The sequence below is a fragment of the Alternaria atra genome (assembly GCF_907166805.1).
Source record: "Alternaria atra isolate CS162 genome assembly, contig: 32, whole genome shotgun sequence".
Taxonomy (NCBI): domain Eukaryota; kingdom Fungi; phylum Ascomycota; class Dothideomycetes; order Pleosporales; family Pleosporaceae; genus Alternaria; species Alternaria atra.
Genome location: NW_025091331.1, coordinates 938,287 through 957,695, shown reverse-complemented (window position 1 = coordinate 957,695; position 19,409 = coordinate 938,287). Strand labels below are relative to the sequence as shown.

Below are 19,409 nucleotides of genomic sequence, written 5' to 3'. Positions count from 1 at the left end.
GCTTGGTATCATCGCGCCTGTACTGGTCCGGCCTGCTCCCCAAATCATGCCTTCGAAATGTCCTGTTTTCCTTTACTGTGCGGCTCTTCCTTCGCTCGTCGGCGCTTCGGCGGAGAATCTACTTTCATGTCTGCGCTGTGCGGCCGGGCTGCCCAGGGTATGGGACAACGGTTAAGAGGATGTGAATAAGGTGACGTATGGGTCGGGCTGGTACAGGAAGTTTGAAGGTCTATGATTGCTCGAGCTGCGGTGCAACGGATTTGGAAACTACGTTAGTGCTCTACTTACTGCCTCTGCAGACTGCTGTACGGGGCGTGGGTTACATATAAGAGTGAGGCCGACACTATAAGAAGCTGTCGAGATCTCAGGAGATTGCAACGGACGACGCTCGTCTGTCCAAACTGCAGCGACAAGAGGGGCAACAGCGGAGATCTATATATTCATCTCCATAGCCTGGATTGAATGCTAGAAACTCTAGGGCCGTGCGGAGACTGATGAGAGGACTCACTGTGCTCGACTAACAATTTGTTCACCTAGAGGAGGCGATGCGTCTCAATCACACTCTGCCTCACATGTAGATGTGGTGCTACAGCGCTAGCCATACTGTTGTCAACGCTTCGATATAATCCTCGAGCTCCTTCATTACTTATCGCCAATACGACACGACGCACGCAATCACCCTCCCACCAAACAACATCATGTGGTGGCTAGGCATATTCTTTCTCTGCTTCATAGCGACCGCCGCTGTCTGTCTGATAATCGCAAGGGCCGTATGGTACCGGTTGAAAGTCGGGCAGCGGGAGCCGCCGCAGAAGCTCCCTTTGGTGCATCACCTACTCCCTCTACACCAGGAGAGGAAAGTTGGGCAGAAGGTAAGAATCCACTAACCCCCTTTACTCATTTTGCAACAGCAGGCGCATAACGACCCGAAGCCTTGGGGCTCAACCTGGAACCTGGAATTGGACCTGGATCGCCGCGCGCATCACCCGAGATGCAGTAACGGCGTTGAACATTACTTCCCAAGACCCTTCTCGTATCACGCACAACCTTCCTCGAGACGAAAGCTGCCAAAGACAGCATCATAGCGATTCAAGGCCAAGGGTGTCGTGGGTCCTTCTGACTCAAGTCGGCAACTTTGCTTGGAGAGGTCGGATGTCTATCGCCGAAGGAGCAAACAATCTCGCTCTCTACAATTTTATGCTTGACAGTCGCTGTCGTTGGGGAACGCCACCCTCTGCATGGCTGCAAAATCTCATGTGGAATATTCCGATGTTACAAGCCACAAGGGTCGAGATCTTCTCCCGTCTCTCGCCGCGGAGCCTCATCCTGCTGTGATTGACAATAACCGCCTCTCACAGACACACTAGCCCACACTATCAAGCCTCCGGTTCCCGCCTCGTCAATAGACCCGAGGTCTGGTTCTGTCTCCACAAACTACTGAAGATCCAGAGCAGCTCGTGACCTGTCACGATCGAAGATTCCATCCGCGACCCCCTTCTATCTTATCGTCCACCGACGCTCGCCGTCTCACCGACATTTCTACACCGGGCAGAATGCGCTGCCAGCCCCACTTGAGAAACCGCACGCGTCGAGAAAAATATCAAGTCCAATAACCAGAGGCAATATGGGTGGAGATAAGGTATTCAGAGATCAGAGAGTGAGGGGATGCGCTCAATATCGGCGTGGCGCATGGCAGTGTGCAGCCCCTGTTGAAACAGGTTGCAAATGAGATGCGTGTCAGAGAATGCGTTTCGAAAGCCACGCTGACGGTCCTCTATCAAACCTCATTAATGCTCGGGTAATGTTTGGCTGCTGCACTGCTATACACGCGAGACTACAGTAGTGCTGAGAGGCTACGTTCAGAGGGTCGTCGCAATATTATTGACGTCTAGACTTCTCCAGACGGTAACTGACTGGGCAAAATGCCTCGGTGTTACACAATGCTGCATCGTTCACGCCAGCGGACGCTAGGCAAAAGGAATCGGTTGCCACGTGTTGATACCCCTGGCACCACGGCATTATCTTGACGAAAGCTTGCATGAGTCGTCGTGCTCTGAGGCTACCGTAAGCGCCGAAGATCGTAGCCTTGTAGGGCAACCATGGGATTCCTGAGAAGATAACCTAAAGATATTTCTCTCGCGGTTAGGGCGGGCAAGCTTCGAAAATTCGGAAACCTTTCGAAAAAAAAAACTGACCCCAGATCAGCAGTATGGGCTGATGTTTGCAAGGATGACGGCATTTGCATGCGGCAGCTAGGGGTCTTTGGCGGCGGAGGATGCTGCACCGAAATCACACAAATTCTGGGAGGCTGAAGGGACGACGGGCGGACATGACCATCCAAAGCCTCCAGGAGCTACTCAATATCACTTGCATCACCGCCATTTCCGCCGAGCTTGGCAAGAAACGAATATATGCTCGACCGTTAGCTGGGCATGCGCTCACCACAAAGTGTGGTTGAGCGGAAAGGACCCCGCCGGCCGCCTAAGAGCGTCGGGAAGCCGATGCGAGCGCCCGATGGATGCATTCTCGTCCCTGTGTCATCATCGCGTGGCTGAAAATTAGCCCCAAGCCCACCGCCACTCTGAAACGCACGGGTGGATGCTTTTTTTTTCTTTTCACGTGTTGCACGTGCTGCATCACGCCGCGCAGCTGGGCATGTCAAAGGCGGGACTATTCCGGAGAGGAGATTGTGGCGGACCGTATGCTGAAGGTATCGTTACTTGGCTTGAAGCTATCGGCTATACTCTGCCCATCATGCAATCAACGTAGAGAGATCTGCAGCTGCTCACCCGTACAGACGCCATGACTCGTAGGAGATAAGTCCGAACGATGCCGAAAGTAAGAAGGATGGGCGGATTGGGCACACCGGAGGCTTAAGGCTTGAAGGGTCCAGCATGGCGGAACTGGCAGCAATGCGGGCCACAGCCAAGGAGAGCGATGTCTCGCATGGAAGACCAACGATTCGCCGTCATTGAGGTGGGGTTGCACACGTGGAAACTGCGGCACATGTACCATTCTCCAGGCTGAGAAACACGACAACCTCCACAGGCATGACCAGAGATGGCAGTCAGGCATCGAACGACATGCAGATCTGCCGAGTTTCTTTACACATGATGACGCGTGGAACATGGTTGCCGCAACGCCGAGTCGTGAGATTTGACAAAGATACTGTCAGCGATCTGAGTGGGTGCGACAAATGGTGCACCTCTTGCATGTCGAGGCATGCAGCCATGCTGACAACAGTGGACATGGGCCAAGGCCAGGGTGCAACGTGCATTCCACGTTTTGGCGGCCTCAGCAGCAAACTTCCGGGCCTCTCGATTCTGGCGACGTGTTCCACACGAAAGTAGGCAGGGAGTGTTGCGATTGGCAGGCGCCTGCTCACCATGGCACAGCACGACCAGTTCGTGGGCCAACGGTGGTATCGGTCGCCACCGAAACGTTACGCGAAGACGGGTACTGCCAGAAGTTGGACAAACGGCGGTGCAGATGCGAAGCCCAGGAGTTGCTGGTGTGTAAGAAGCTGCTGTGTTTGCGCAACGACGCTTTGCTGCCTTGAGCGGCGGCGTGACATAGGTCGATGCTCTAGGAAATGTTTGCGGAATGGACAGATGTCTGCGTCAGGCCATACTGTGGCAGAAGCCCCCTCCCAACAGAGCACAGAAGGCACCACGACATGCGCGTATCACTGGCTGTACCGGTCTTGCGTGCAGATGCAGATATGCAGCAATGTGGTCCTCTTTGGGCTGCCTTGTCTCGCGTGGTGGCTGATTGAGACATGGTGCGGTGCGAGATGGGGAGCACGAGGCTGCATGGCCCCTCTGTCGTGGTCTGCATCCACGTGCTCGCCGAGGGCAGGATATGGTCGAACATGTCGCAGCGAGCCTCGTCCGGCGGACCCATTGTAGCGGCCGGTCCCCTTTGTCGGCGTGCGGCGTAGTCATCGGCAGCGTCTCACCGTGGACAGGGGACGGCAGAGAGCAGGGATGCCTCGTGGAAGCCCATAGCCAAGCGATTTATTCCCATGCGTTGGTGGACGTGCATGCCGCCATGTGTCTCGTATGCGACTAGGAGGCCGCTGCGGTTAGTGCCTTTGTCATGGCCCAGCTTCAGGGCTAATTCGGCGCCATATTAGGCCATCTTAGCTGTCTTAGGAGGGCGGTGTGAGGACTGTTCAAGCGGCAGAAGACTCAGTGGTCACGGACCCCCAGACTGTGAAGGCCAATCCCAGCTAGGGTACCCACACATTGCCCTTCAGTGAGGTCCGCGATTTGATTCTCCGCGACCATCTTCTGCTCGGCATGCCCTTCCAGACGACATCTCTTCTCCCATTGACTGTGTCTGTCTCCTCTGTGCCTGACAGCCTGAGCCCTCCCACCAGCGAGCCCCTCCACCCCCGACCCCACGACCAGCACAAAGACGACAGAGACCGACTACCCAGTGCACCTGCCTCCGCCGCCTCAGACGCACCTGCCTCGACACCTCCAGTGGGCAAGAGCAACCCGCCCCCGCCTTCCTCCCGTGGTGCCATCAACCACGCGAGACGCTACACGCTTTCCCGCTTCCCTCTACTCCGCAAAGGAAGCCGCGAATTGACCAGAACGCCCTCTACCACAAAGAGCCCCGCAGAATCGCCCTTTTACGCTACAGGTGCACCGCGCTCCTCACAGTCGCTTGCGCGTGGACCAGATCTTTCTCCCGCACACGAATCCGCCGCCAGCCTCCACGACGACGGCGACGTCATAGCTGAAGAGGCGGAAAGCACACAACTTCTGTTAGAGAGGCCGAGAGCAGGCAAGCCCGACAAGATGCATCAAACAAGTTCGCGGTTACTCCGCATGACCGACGATGAGCGGCCCTATACTAGGGTGAGTACAACCATTCACCAATTTTCTGTCCACGCCAAAGTCGGCATGATCCATATCTTCGCTACGTCTGTTACGTCCCATGGGCCCAGAATACCTGGTAGATATTATACCTATTTAACGGCAGCGAAGAGTGGGCACAAAGTTGAAGACCGCTTCACGGTAGTAGCCACTATCAACTTCCTCAAGCCGCAAAAGATAAAACGAGCCACCCTCCTTAAGCTTGTGAAGCACCACTGGGCGGTTGGCTACGACGAGTACTTCCCCATGTTCTCGAGATATCGACGCGTCTATGGGACCGCTGAGGTTTGTTGTAGTACTGGATTTACAGTCTTCTTTTCCGGACCGACTTGAAGCCTCACCAAGAATACTGAACCCTGGAAATGCGCCCGCTACTTCATATCTGCTTTTTTGCCTCTGGACTCTTCGCATTTGCTGTTACTGCATTGTTAGACTTCGAGTATGGGAAAGAACTCAGCTAACACATCCAATCAGGACTTCAAGGATCTCTTCTCAACACTCATGGTCTCGCTTCCCCTTACAGCACATCGCGTTCGCTTCAGGATGATTGACTTTACTTTCACATCAGATGAAGCAATCACCAATCTTGGATCCCTCAAATTCTCTCAGTCAAACCGCATGCCTGATCCCAAAGACTCATCACGTGTCGTGACTACCACCACTACCACCACGTTCTCAATGGCCAAGGAAATGGCTCGTTCCGTCTGCCAGAAGTTCCTCGAGGCTAAGTTTGTCGAGTCGGTAGAAGGCAAGACAGACTTCATGAACAAGAGCTCGGTCTGGCAACTTACGCCCAAGGGCATTCATATTCTGGAGCGGTTTTGCACACGCAACGGTATCGCTTCAGCTCACGTCAAGGCAGTCATCGAGTCCAACAGGAATCCCCGACAATTAGTCGTTCTTGAGCGTAACACCGAAACTGACAAGCTCCATCATGACGAACAGACTGTTGAGATCCTCTTCCGCCGCTTCATTGGTACCACGGCAAATGAGACCCAATCGGATTCCGACTCAATACATGAGTTCTCAAAGTGTGATGTTGGAGTTAAGCTTGTCAAGCATCGACCTACCTCGCAACGCCAGTACGAGTACACCTTTAACGGACGCAATGCCGCACAGTGGCTCATGGACTGCACAACTATGGTTGACCCCCGCGAATCTGTCGAGGTTGGCTCATTATTCTTGCAACTCAAGCTTATCGCCCCAGTTGATCCTCGCAACTCAGAACACCAGTTCCAGCCCTCCAAGCAGGTACACTACTACATCACCAATCACGGGGAGCGCGTTGCTGGCTGGCTCCTGGAGGAAGTCCCATCTGGTGGAGAGATCGCAGTGAAGTCAAGAGACGGGGTTGCCCGCGATTCCAACAGCAACCGCACCAACGTCATCATCCGCAACCCTTCATGGCGCCTTCTGTACCGCGAGTTCCTCAAGGAAACCATGTGTGAGGAAAACCTCTCCTTCTACCTTGAGGTCCAGCAGTTCAACAAGCAGTACCGGGATGCTATCAACGACAAAGGTGACAACAAGGTCGAGACGATCCGGGAGACACTTGCTGCAGCTTATGGTAAGACTTCCCATTCTCGATATGCAGACATTCTCTAATTCGGATAGGTTTGTACAATGCTTTCTTAGCTCCTGGCTCGCCCAACGAGCTCAACATCGACCATGGTCTTCGTACACAACTAGCCACTCGCATGACCCGTGCCGTCGGTGACGACGCAGCCATGCTGCAAAGCCTTAACGAAGTTGCTTCCCTTTTCGAGAAGGCACAGCAATCTATCTTTAAGCTGATGTCAAGTGTAAATCCCTCCCCCATGAGTCGCCCTAATATCTCACTAATCTCATATTAGGACTCTGTACCCAAGTTTGTAAAGCACGCCAAATACGGCCCTCAACTACGCGGTCTTGACGCCGCCGCTGCGTCCGCCTATGTCGCCTCACCTACTGCCACTCGATCATAGAATGAATACCTCGCCACCCTCATGACTGATTCTGATCTTTCTCGCACGATGACACAACGACGATACGCGAGTGCCGAACCATCTCAGGCTTGTCCGCCTCTCTTGGATAGCTAGCATCGCTCTCCCGACAACTTTTCTTCTCGGCTCATCAACCTATTCTCCTACTCCATTGCATCGAGTCATAGACTACGGCGCTTTATGGGTTCCCGGCCAAAAACATTAGCATCGGGTGGTCGTTCGTGGAATTACTCCTTTTTCTCCTTCGACTTACTTCACATTCTGTTTACCTTTCTTATCTTTTCTTTTTCTCTTTGGCGGTCATAGCGGGATTCCAATCTGCAAGCGTACGTCACTGAACGCGTGCGAATAACCGAAGTTTGCAGGTATTTCTTTTTTTTTCCTTTGACGGAGACTAAAATCTGGGACCGAAGACTATCGGACGTTGCCCAGAATGCTATTTTGGGCAATTTTGCGCGGCTGCATCCCGGCTTTTCTACCCTGCTCATGGCACTTTCCGACGAGCAAGCGTCGACATGAGAACGATTGGGGTGGTATAGATGGGCAACGCGACGGTTTCTTCATCCACACTTGTATAAGTTTGGGTTGAGGAAAGTTGACCACAATACTGGATATGAGGGAGCAGCCGACACGACCAGACGAAGGCACTTGATGGGCATAGGACGGATGATGGAATGCCGGCAGAGCACTACTGTACCCTAATAGGAGGTTTCCGACGATACCCTCATACTATAGAAGAACTCATAACGATATTACACAACCCCGCCTCTTGCTGACAATAACCTGAACTCTGTTAACCATTCTGACAGCGGCTGACCACAGTACGGCGAATTCACCGAAATACACAATCACATATCCGCCTTGCCCCGAGCAACCGCATTACATAAGCATCTACACCCCTCCCCTGATGGAAACCTCCATAACCCCTTCGCAGGTCTGGGCTCTAGGCCCCCTAAGCAACCTCTAGTCCTGCCCCTCCAACACAACATCTCTGCTACGTTCACATGCTACGTACGCGGAAGTACGACCGAACGTGCCCTCCTTTTTCACCTGTCAAAAGCCATAACACGACCCTTCACCGGATCGCGCGAATCATGTTGTTCAAGGATGGCTGCGGGTCCATGCAGTTACCTCCGAAAGCTACTTGTGCAGGTTTTAACTCGTAGGTTGGTTGCGTTGGTGGGGATGGCCGGAGATGTAGTGGGTTGTTGGTGCAGGCGTTGCACTCCGCGAGTTATGGTTGGTGCGGAGGATGGCCGGGGATCGCTATTTGGTGGAGGGCGAGGCTGCGGATCGGAGATGGGTGCCGACAGTCGTTCTCGATATACAATCTCGGTAAAGCTCCGCGGAGCGCTTAAAGGGTCGGAAAGTACATGGACGATGGGGTGTTCATGCATGAATAGAGTTTCAAGGGAGAGAACTGTCATACCAACGAGGAAGTTCTCGGGTTGCAAAGGTAATGTAAGCATCGTGGTACGACAGTAAGCCTTTACCTCGTGTCTTTGCTTCAATCAACATGGATTCTAAATGGTGATACTACGATGCCGAGCTCTTATCGGCATGCCATATGTATTCCTCACGATCACAACCATATCCAAGCCGGTATCTGATCGACACGTCCGCCACTTGCAGCTTTCGCTGTGTAGTCAGCATTGATTACCCAGTTTCGGAACAACCCTCTCGGGCCGGTGACCGTCGTCCGTTCGTGCATCTCCGACCGTATATAGCCGCCACGTGGTGGCTTGCGAACGAAGTGAAGTTTGAGTTTGCCAGATAGGGTTTTCTTAGACCAAACGGCGCAGTTCTCATGTAGTTTGGTGCATTGCGTTCGCGTGGCTTCTTCGGTGGTATTCCTTTCATTTGAGGGTATATCCTTGATCGTGGAGGAAGGAGCCCGCTACTAACAGCCGTAGATGCGTCTCGCATGCGTATGCACATGGCAGGTGTGTCAGCGTCCCGTTCGTATGATTACATTGATCTGTCAACAAGCATCCCATTTCGTCGAGCGTAGAAAGGGGAAACCCTGAATGGTGTAGTTTAGAGTTTGAGATGTCACATGGAGATGCTGGGTGGCAGAAAACGTGCGTTGGAGTCCGAGACTGTGGTAAGTTTTGCAAGCGGTGCAGCACTGAGTGCAAATACAAACTCGACTAACCAGCCGCGCTAGCCTTGGTCTGCGGATTACTGATGGGATGTTACAGTGAGAGAGGGTAGACGGGAAGTTTCTCCGGTGGACTAGAGGATTTGCAGATGCTGTAGGGGCCCAGTTAGAGGATGTGCATACGAGATCTGCACGTCCGTCATACGCGAACATGTACCAACGACATGCCAGCAAATTTCGAGAGTTGGGTCTTTGCGTGCTCCGTTATCGACGCCATGGATATTCCTCCGTCGCTTGTAGGCCCAAACACTTGAGTGCCCATGCTCCGAATCTACTTACGATAGTATGGGACGACGCATGTAGATGCAATCGGCAGGTACCCCTTCTTCTTTGAGAAAGCCTAGCGAACCGAGGTACTTGTGGCTTGCAATACAGAATGCCTGTGCCTCGCGGGATTTGATGCTGTATTTGGGTCAAGGGGGGATGACGCACGGAAGGCTACGTAGTAGTGCGCAGGGTTCATGTGTGCGAAAGAAGGTTTCGGAACGGGGCATGTTGGGCCGAGGCAGATCTGTTTGACATGAGACAAGACGGTTCGACCACGTGAGCTGGCGTGCTCGCGTTACGCGTAGGAACCAGTCCGTGCGCTGTGTTTTTGGGTCTGACGCGATCGTGGAGACTGTTGCGATAACAGCGATTAGGCAACAACAAAGAGTCAACACTACAATCTACTACCGGGCTCTACTTACGCATCGCAGAACCCCCATTGACGCTCTCAAGTTCATCTTCCCCGTCTACCTTCGACACTCGACGCCATGGGCCCCGCGCCGCCCAACAGCCAGATAGCTCCTCTGCCTACAGACCTACCCTTCCGACTCGTCAGCAAGACCATTGGACAAGGCGCATATGCCTCGTACGTTGCCACACTATTCTGTCGATTATAAGGGGTATTTGCTGATAGTAGAGTTTCTAGCATCCGCAAAGCTGTCCCACACAACTCGCCCAAGCCAGTCATCGCCATCAAGTTCATCAACAAGGAACATGCCCTAAGGACCGGCCGCCTCACCCCGAAGCAAATTAAGATGGAGATTGTGTTGCACACGCATCTCGGAAAGCACCACAACATTATACACTGCCTGGGTTCTGGAGAAGATGCCTTATGGACATGGATTGCCATGGAATTGGCCGAGGGCGGGGATTTGTTCGACAAGATCGAGGCGGATGAGGGTGTAGGCGAGGATATTGCGCATTTTTACTTCACCCAACTGGTGAATGCCGTGACATACATGCACAGCAAAGGTGTTGCGCATCGCGACATCAAACCTGAAAACGTGCTGTTGAGCGCCGAGGGGGACCTTAAACTATCCGACTTCGGATTGGCAGCACTGTTCAAGAAGGACGGGCAATTACGACTCTGCAACACCGTTTGTGGCTCGCCGCCTTATATTGCTCCGGAGATTGTATCAGGAAGGCGAAGCAAGAGAGCTGATATGCTGGACAGTGGCTACGCAGCGAACATCTGCGACATCTGGAGTTGCGGTATTGTCCTCTTCGTCCTCCTCGTCGGCAACACCCCTTGGGACGAGCCGACCAAGCGCTCCGCGGAATTTAAGGAATATGTCGAAACCGGAGGGCACACTACCGATGAGCTTTGGAGCAATATCCCCCCAGAACTCACCAGCCTATTACGCGGTATGCTCAAGGTCGACCCCAAAGAGCGCTTTACTCTCGACGAAGTACGCACGCACCCGTGGTGCACACGCAAGAACCCATACCTGACAGCGAGTGGACGCAATGCAAACCCAGTAGGACTGGCAACACAGATGTTATCACAACTACGTATCGATTTCTCAAGACCACCAACACAATCTCAACGCGGATGCTCGCAAGATGCGAACGGAGATGGCGATGCAATGGACATCGACACCGATTCGGATCCTCGTCGCTCGAGCGCCATACATTTTCTTTCTTCCACACAACCCGAGACACCATCTGCAGAAACACCATTCGACTGGGAACGACCTCCGCGTATCGCCTCTTATGACGGAATATCCGCATCGCAACCTGTTACAATACCCGACAACCGTCCTATCAACATGAGCTCTACACCTTACTTGTCCCAACTTCCCTCTTCAACACAGGACATGCTCTCCCAGGACCCCTCTATGACACAATTCAGCTCCACTCCCGGTGTCCCTCTGACCTTTACCCAAGCAGCCCGGAAATTCGCCGACGTCCTGCCCTCCTACTCCCTGGCACGTTTCATTTCCCCCCATACCCTCGGCCTCCTTATGCCACTTCTCCTTACCGCTTTGCACCGGCTAGGTGTTCCCGCGCCGTCCTTCAGTGAAGCGCAGATCGAGGAAGCGGAAAAAGCAGGGACAGCAAGTATACGCGTGAAGATGGCGGATGGGCGGCGACAAGGCTTGAACGGCCATATTGTTATTGAGCAAGCGATCTATGAGGGGAGTGCCTACTGGGAGGTGAGGTTTGTCAAGGCGAGTGGAGATCCGCTAGAGTGGAGGAGATTCTTTAAAAACATGGTGCTTTGTGTTGGCGATGTGGTCTTGCGGCCCAATTAGATGGGAACGTAGGCAGATTAAGAAGGATATGATATGCAGATTTACCCTGTAATGTATAATGATGGAGTGGGGAAACAGGCGTTGGCTAAGGATTAAAAGGTATTGTATGGCGATCTAGAAGATCAATCTTAACCAGCGAGCATATGCTTACGGAATTATTGGTAATTGGTATGATAGTGTACAGAAGATGAAGTGACAATGGTATTATGATTCTATGAAAAACTCCATATCTCGGTGTGGCTTTCCAAGACACTTGGAGTATATCTAGGAAGCACCCTCAATCTGTCGTTCTAATTGACATTCAAAATATTGATTCACGTACACAACAAGTGTATACTTCGTAGATATGACAAAGGATGGAATTGTTTGTCCACCAATGCTATGCCATGCCAGGGTATCTATAGTGTCATAGCGCCGAAGACAACAGCTGCAAATACAACTACCAAACCGTTCATTCCCGCAGTGCTCGCAGCATTTGCGTCATCCCCGTTTCCACCTCCACTACCACCATTTCCGGCGCCACTCCCAGTAGGCTGATCCTCCGCCTTCAGCTCACCGGCGCCATACGCTTTGAAGCCTCCCGAGATAGAACTCGCATGTCCTGTGGACCCTTCTACACACTTACTGTCGTCCTGGAAAGCATCCCAGGCTTGCTTCCAAGCAGCATCGGGATCAGCATATGTTGTCGCCGTGTAGAATATCTTACAATCACTGGCTTCGTATATGTACTGTAGAGGCGTACCAGCAACGTCGCCTTTTCGCACTTGGTCTTGAGATTGGAGGCGCGATGCTCCGTCTCCAGCGCGGGTGATTATTTGCGGAGTATTGGCCACGGCTGAAAGCGTATCGTCGTTGGCGGAGTAGGAGGATAGAGAGAGTGCGGAACTCATGTTCAAGGCGATCTGGGCAAAGCTTTGCCAGTAAATAAGCGGCGTCACTTCACCACCCTTGGATCCGGTCACGGTCTGTATAGGCTTGTTCTCTGGGCGGCCACCGACAGTGACGGCTTTGATACCGGCAATGTTCTTAAGCTCTTCATGGAAGGAGGCACAAGATGAGCCGCAAAGGGCGTCGGTGTACATAACGATGTTAGACGCATTGAATGGGGTGGGGCGAGTGCCGTTCACGAAACGCCAACCTTCGGGGAGGATAGATACTTCGTCGGTGTACTGTAATGGACTTAGCATCGAGTCTGGTTAGGCTAGGATGTGATTCCAGACTTACATTGTAACGCATCGTCTTCGTGTACGAATCGTCGTTCAACTCAACTGGACCATTGAAGTCATCCCACCCACTGAAGTCTACTCCGTCGGCATTTCGGAAGTGCCACCACGACCAGTACCTAAACGTATAACTCTCCTCGATACTCTCATCAGTAAACTGGGCAAACTTTCTAGCTTTGACTGGGTCACTCCTGATCTCGTTGATAGCATCACCAATCTTTACGAAAGCATCTGTGGCTCTGTAACGCTGTCCAGAGAAGGGTTCCATGTCCGGGAACAACTGCATGAAAGCATCGAGAAGCAAATTAGTGCTACCGCCACCGTTCTCACGTAAATCGATGATGAGTTTCTGCTTGTTCTCGCTCATGCACTTGCTGAGGAACGATGCGATGGTGGTCTGCAGAGTAAAGAGCACGAAGTCAGTGTATGTCTCGTACAGGTTTGGTGCTTTGAGAGCTTACCTGAAACTCGTTGCAGAACTCAGATTCAGTCAGCTCTTCACCAGGGTTGCTGAAAGAGATTATCTTGAGAACTGCAACATCGTCGTAACCATCACCATTAAGGAAGTAGCCGGCCACTGTTCCACTTGAATCTTGCTCAACAACGTTTTCTGCATAAGACCCAGAAGAAGGCGTCATAGTCTGACGCTTGTTGCGGCGCCGGTACTCACCGGTAGGAATACGGGGAACGGGACCAGGGGCGCTAGGCGCGATGATATGGCTGATACCAGCTGGCATCTTCGGCTTTGGGAGAGCAACGTCAGCTGATCCCGAATCAGCCTTTGTGTTGGCAAAAAGAGGCGAGGAGCTGCCGGTGCAGAAGGTGTCGAAAAACGACTGTCCGTCGGTGATACCAGCGAATGTAGAGGCATAGTCTGAGCTAGCACCGTTAGGGATGGAAACCGTTGAACCATTCGCCCACGTGATATCAGTGCTGGGGCCGTCGTATTTCCTTTGATTCATGAAGCTACCAAGGTTATCGGTGTCTCCTTTGGACAGCATGTTGTTAATTAAGCCGTCCGAGTCGATGTATTGTGACCAAGAAGTAGACTTGAGGAAGTCGTATGGGTTCTGACCGTTGATGTCGGTAATCTCGGAAACATCTGAGCTGCCCTCAGCTACACTCGCAACATCGTCAGCCACATAGAGCTTTGGAAGTGCCTTGCCGTCCTCGGAGATGGAAGCAACATTGATTTGCCTGAAGAAGTCGAACACCGTAAGTATATCGGGCCGGTAGTTGAAATGGAAATTTCCTGTTCGGATGGTAATGTTTTGAATAGCAAGCTGAACCGCATATTCGCTGGAGAAGGAGTTGAGGTTGTTCTTCACATTGTCCAATTCGGCTTCGATGTCCAGGGCTCCGAATTCCCAATCATCGCCTGGTTTCTTCAACCACACGAGTTCGGATTGGAATTGCCATATTTGCTTCAGCTCATCGATAAGCTGGGTGTTTCCCTGGACATCAACAGGAACGGAATCAAGACAGTCGAAAGCGACTTGTGCTTCGATAGAACTGGATTGTCCTAGGTCCGCGGCCGCAGCTGCGCAGGGCTCAGAGGACGAAGATTGTGCTACGACCAGGGTTGTTGACGCCAGGAGCAAGGTGCTCTTCAGCATTGTAATATGCGTGGGCCCCTGGGGGCGATCTTGTCGAAAGGATAGGATAGGTCTATTGGACGCCGCTCAAGCAACAAGCAAAACAAAGTACAGAGCTCAACAAAGTAGCAGAAGACCGAAGTGGTTGGAAGGGCAGTGACGGTTGAGGTTCTAGGAACCCCAAGAGCTTAGGATGTTTTGTCGGAAAGCAGTAGCATGTCGCGTACCTCATATATGAGCATGGACGAAAGCAAAGGCGCGCCTTGACTTGCTTTGCCCTCAGTCTAGGCTTCCGGGAGGCCTGAGCCGCAATGACACGGATAGGGATTGGCGCCAGGATCTCCGCAGATGACAGCCGTCTTTAAAGTTGGCTAGTCTGCTATTAGGGCTGAAAATCTACAACCTACCAATAGACCATGCTTCGCCGCAATCGACGCACCGCCTATTCGACGTTCCAAGTCCATCTCATGTACCACCGAACAGCACAAGCTATCGCAACGCGCGTGCTGGCGCGCCATCTAGGTCTTGGCTCAAACACGCATTTGCATCAAGGCGTTTACTGAAGACGGTAGAATTGCGCACAAACTGAGGCACGCTTTAATCGCCAATCAGACCGCCAGACATTACATGCATGAGCTTTTTCCTCGTGTTTTTGTGTCTTTTTGCTGCTACTGTACAACAGTAGCGCGCCAAGTGTGGCACAGTCATGTGCAGGATCCAATGTGAGGCGCGGACGAATTTCCAACGGAGAATGGCGTCTCCATGGTTAGGCGAGCGATGAGAGGTTATCTTGTTCACCGGTATGGACTAGGGCTGATCACTGTTTTCGGAAAGCAAGTATGGCAAAGGATGAGGATAGTCAGAGTTTGTGCAAATGTCCTGTGTTCAGAGATTGTGAATAACGGATGACGAGCATTGTTCTGTAACGAAGGGTTGTACCCCTGAGGGCCATGCCAAGCCTTTCGCGTCTCGCCTGCACTTCAAACGACACGTCGATTTACTGCGAGTCGAAAACACATGTCGAGGCACTCCGCCTTGTGACGAGAGGCACACTCGCATAGTGGGGGTACATATGTTTCCCTCGAGGTATACTAGTAATTTGAGAGCCTATCTAGGTAGCCCAAATGCCAATCTATACTAATCCGTTATACGCTACTACCGATCTTCCGCCGGTAAGCGCAAGCTTTGAGACAGATACACCATATAGCTTGATAGCTGAGGCTGCTTCGCAGTGTACAAAATAGATCACAGGCTACAGGTTTCATATATTGCCTATCTAGGTAATCCTAAGATCAGGCCACCAGGGATCAGCCCTAGACTCGGCCCGTGTAATGTAGAGACAGATGTGGGAGGGACCAAGTACACGTCAATGTGCACTTTGGCCCCCAACTACAACGCCACTTCACTGACTCTCTAGGCAACCAATCAGCTTACTAGAGCAGCTGATCAAATGATCGTATACGGGACTGGACCGACTTTGCGACGTGGCCGATGAGCCAAGGGTTTGTCAGAACGTCATCAAGGCTTATACGCTTCTCCACATCTAGATTCAGTAACTACAGCCAAATCAGCACTTGTTCCTCGACAGCGCATCTACGATGCTAAATGAGGGTGTGGCACTTACTTCGCGAATCAGCTCCTCCGCCTGCTAGCTGACATGTCTTAGGACTTGATACCCTTACCCTTGAAGTTTCGCAATCTTCTTTTGTGTGCTCTCTATATCTTTCCTTTCGAATGGCGGCCTACCCACAAGCAACTAGTACATCAACACGCCTAGACTCTACTCATCGATTGCCTTGGTATACCACCCTCCGCTCATGCCTGGCTTCAGCATCATGACCGTGACCTCAGAGCTTAGGTAATCCAGTGTGCCGCACACAGTTGATCGGAAGTCCGACTCTGAGTGTACAGAGTATCCGAAATTGACAAGCTTGATCTCGCCGTAAAAACCGAGGAGTATGTTTTCGGGCTTGATGTCGCGGTGCATGATGTTCTTGCTGTGCATGTAACGCAGTGCGGAGGTGAGTTGAGCGATGTAGATGGTGGTTTGCTGTTCGGTGAACCTGCCTCTTGTTTGCTTCTTCATCCTTGAGTATAGGCTGCCGCCCGGAGCGAATTTGAGCACCAAGTATACTGATTCATCGTCGTGGAACCAGAACAGTAACTTCAATGTGTTCCCATGCGCAAGTTTTTGGTGGATCTCCAGTTCGCAGTGTATCAGCTTCTCCTCTTCTTGTGTCGCCGCCTGAACCTTCGAGATTATCTTGAGAGCGCACATATAATCTGTCGTCAGGTGCCGAGCGAGGTACACGCGTCCGAACTTGCGACGGCCGAGTGTACCGCCGACTTCAAAGTCGCGCGCTGTAAGCGAAGGATGCGGGTCGGGACCGGTTGAGAACTGTTCAAACGACGGTGTTACGGTGTCGCTTCGCAGTTCGTCACTTGCAGAAGAAGAGAATTTAGAGCTGGTAGACTCTTCGATGGCGGAGAGCCGCTGTGCTGTCTGTCTGAGATGCTCTCGCTCGTCCACAGTTTCTCTCCTCGTTGCTGGCTTGGTAACCTTCGATTGGCTGTTTGATCGGAGGGTGCTGAGCCTCGCGTTCATGTTCTGTACCTCTCATGTTAAAAAGAAAGAAGCGTGTGAGAGACCCGAGTACCTACCGATGACTTCAAGCCTGCAAGAACAGAGCGGAGTCCCATAGTCTTCGCGGTGATTGAGACATCTGCGTCTGCTGCGTGCTTTGTGGGCGCCATGCTGTTTACTGCTTATGTTTGCTTAGGCTGCGAGCGGTCAAATGATGTCGACTTGAGAGGTGAGCGCAGCGATTGTCAAGTGGAGGGCGCGCAAATGGCGAAGTTGCACGCAACGCTGGGCTCTGTTGCTCTCGTTGCTCTAGTTTCGGTCTCGTTTGGTCCTCATCACCTAGGTGAACGCGGATCTCAGTTCCCACAACACTGACTATCACAACAATCGCTCAACGCATAGCAATATTAATATGACAGCACGACTCTCACTATCTCCAACCTCTTGATCCCGCTAACTTTGGGTACAAAGACATAAACTTTCTTGGGTCATTCATCAAGAATCGGATCCGATATGACGCCGTTGAGCATCGTAAATCGCTCAGCTCCACCAGATCAAGGTCACCGATTCGGTTGTTGGTCAAGACAGAAGGGAGACTGAGCGGACACCCAGATTCGCCGGGTCGCACAACGATCGTCTGGCGAAAGATAGTAAGGAGTCCGTCACCATGGGTTGCGTGTGAGGGACGCCCATCAGAGCTCTGTCTTGGTAAAAAAAAAAACACACATTGTTAACCGCTATCCCTCTACTCTCGCAAAGGTGCTCGCTCGTATGCGTAGAGTTAGCGCCAAGCTTGCATAGAGTGTGGTCTTCTTCGATTATGCTTCATTTAGGCGTCAGGCCCAACCGCTGCTCAACCACCTCCACAATTTCTCTCCAGTCTTTCATTGCGCCGCCTCCGACATCTCCGCACGCCAGTTCTTTCTCCATAGGTTGCAGCACCTCGAACCAGCCTCCATTATTTACACCCCATTCTTCCTCCAGCACCAGCACCTGCTTCTTCGTAATAGGCTGGAACCACATGGCAGTATTCATGCTCGGCGCGACTAGTATTCTCTTCTTTTGTATGCCGCATTCCTCTTGCGGCCATTGCACGCCTGGTATGCTCCTTACTGGATCAATCAGGCCTGTGGTATCCCATGCGCGTACAACGGATAGCAGAAGATTGTCTGACCAGCCTTGTGTAATCTTGGCGAGCTCATTAGCACTCAGAGGTGCAATGACCATGATATCTGCCCATCGCCGCAGCTCAATGTGAAGGATCTTGTTGCCTCGTACCCATGGCTCCCTCCACTCGTCTTCGTCAAAGTATATTCCATCTACATTCGGCAGAGCTTCTATGTCTTCCATCGATGGTTGTTCGTTGCTCTGACCTTGCAAAAAGTTGGTTGCTGCAGCCGTGAATATGAGTCGTATCCGTACATTCGCGTGTTTCGCAAGCGCATTGATCATGCTCGGTATCTTGATGGTCGCAACAGATCCTGAAGCGCAGAGAAGGATGTGGATCTTGTCATCGCGGTGATCGAAGTCGAAGGGGTCTGCCTTGGGCGGGTCGTGGACTTGATGCTGGACAGGTCTAATGTTGAGCGGCTTGAGGTCGCGTACTTCGGCGGTCATGTTGTGCTACCTTACTAGTTCGTTAGTAGGTGTTAGTATTTGAGCAAGATGTCTGAGATCTGGACGTCGGTCCTCTATGAGTGTGGCGGCTGCATTACAAACGCGGCATGCCATGGTGGGGGAAGAGGTATGATGTCGTAAAGTTTGACGGGCGCTAACTCGCTTATCGAAGGCACCTGCGCAGTCAGCGACGCTTGAGTCGACCTCTCTCAGCCTCAACGCCAAGCCGCACAACAACATACCACATGGAACGCAGTTTGAAAGCCTTGGGCTTCACTTCGGACCGCCCGGCTGACTCTGTCCTCATCCGCTCATGGTAAAGCACCGGTTGAACGGAGTACTGGCGCCTTATCTCCGTATCACTCCGCCCATTTTGGAGCACCAGACAATCTCCAACCTTTGGTGAGATCAGACCAATTGTCCGATTAATTTGTCCGTAACGACATCGATAACTGCTGAAGTATCACGTTCAAACTACATGTGCAGTGCCGGACGGTAACTATGTCAATAGACAAGTATGACTTCATCAATAGCGGGGTTAAGGAGTTAGTGGTGCGGTCGTCCGTCATTACATGTGGAGAGCCAGCGTCATTGCGATGATGGGTACGCGCCAGATGCTCAATAATCAAGCTCATCAGATTCAGTCCGTTCCAGTGCTTCTTTCTCTCGCAACCAAGTCTCTCTCGGTCGAATTACTACAGCAGCCTGTCTTATACCCGAGAACCACCACGCGTCGATAACCAGCAGGGCCCGTCACAAGATTACAAGTAGCGACTACTTCGCTCATAAAAACTTCGATATCACAATCACCATACAGAGAAGATCAACAATTTTCACCA

General features: G+C 52.1%; 5 protein-coding genes across 5 annotated transcripts; 2 read left to right on the top strand and 3 right to left on the bottom strand.

Annotated features, from left to right (window-relative positions):
* Nucleotides 1-4,301: 4,301 nt before the first annotated feature.
* On the top strand, nt 4,302-6,850 carry ALTATR162_LOCUS10065 (uncharacterized protein; the record flags this gene model as incomplete). The annotated part of the gene is made up of 4 exons (XM_043317701.1): nt 4,302-4,868; nt 5,361-6,453; nt 6,501-6,688; nt 6,740-6,850. 4 exons carry the CDS (start codon nt 4,302-4,304, stop codon nt 6,848-6,850), a joined length of 1,959 nt encoding a protein of 652 aa, XP_043173636.1.
* Nucleotides 6,851-9,784: 2,934 nt separating this feature from the next.
* Nucleotides 9,785-11,551, top strand: ALTATR162_LOCUS10064 (uncharacterized protein; the record flags this gene model as incomplete). Its single annotated transcript, XM_043317700.1, has 2 exons — nt 9,785-9,882; nt 9,934-11,551. The coding sequence occupies 2 exons, from the start codon at nt 9,785-9,787 to the stop codon at nt 11,549-11,551; spliced, it is 1,716 nt and encodes a 571-aa protein (XP_043173635.1).
* Nucleotides 11,552-11,949: 398 nt separating this feature from the next.
* On the bottom strand, nt 11,950-14,390 carry ALTATR162_LOCUS10063 (uncharacterized protein; the record flags this gene model as incomplete). Its single annotated transcript, XM_043317699.1, has 3 exons — nt 11,950-12,720; nt 12,776-13,171; nt 13,236-14,390. 3 exons carry the CDS (start codon nt 14,388-14,390, stop codon nt 11,950-11,952), a joined length of 2,322 nt encoding a protein of 773 aa, XP_043173634.1.
* Nucleotides 14,391-16,149: 1,759 nt separating this feature from the next.
* On the bottom strand, nt 16,150-17,123 carry ALTATR162_LOCUS10062 (uncharacterized protein; the record flags this gene model as incomplete). The annotated part of the gene is made up of 2 exons (XM_043317698.1): nt 16,150-16,977; nt 17,031-17,123. The coding sequence occupies 2 exons, from the start codon at nt 17,121-17,123 to the stop codon at nt 16,150-16,152; spliced, it is 921 nt and encodes a 306-aa protein (XP_043173633.1).
* Nucleotides 17,124-17,778: 655 nt separating this feature from the next.
* On the bottom strand, nt 17,779-18,570 carry ALTATR162_LOCUS10061 (uncharacterized protein; the record flags this gene model as incomplete). Its single annotated transcript, XM_043317697.1, has 1 exon — nt 17,779-18,570. One exon carries the CDS (start codon nt 18,568-18,570, stop codon nt 17,779-17,781), a length of 792 nt encoding a protein of 263 aa, XP_043173632.1.
* Nucleotides 18,571-19,409: the final 839 nt, after the last annotated feature.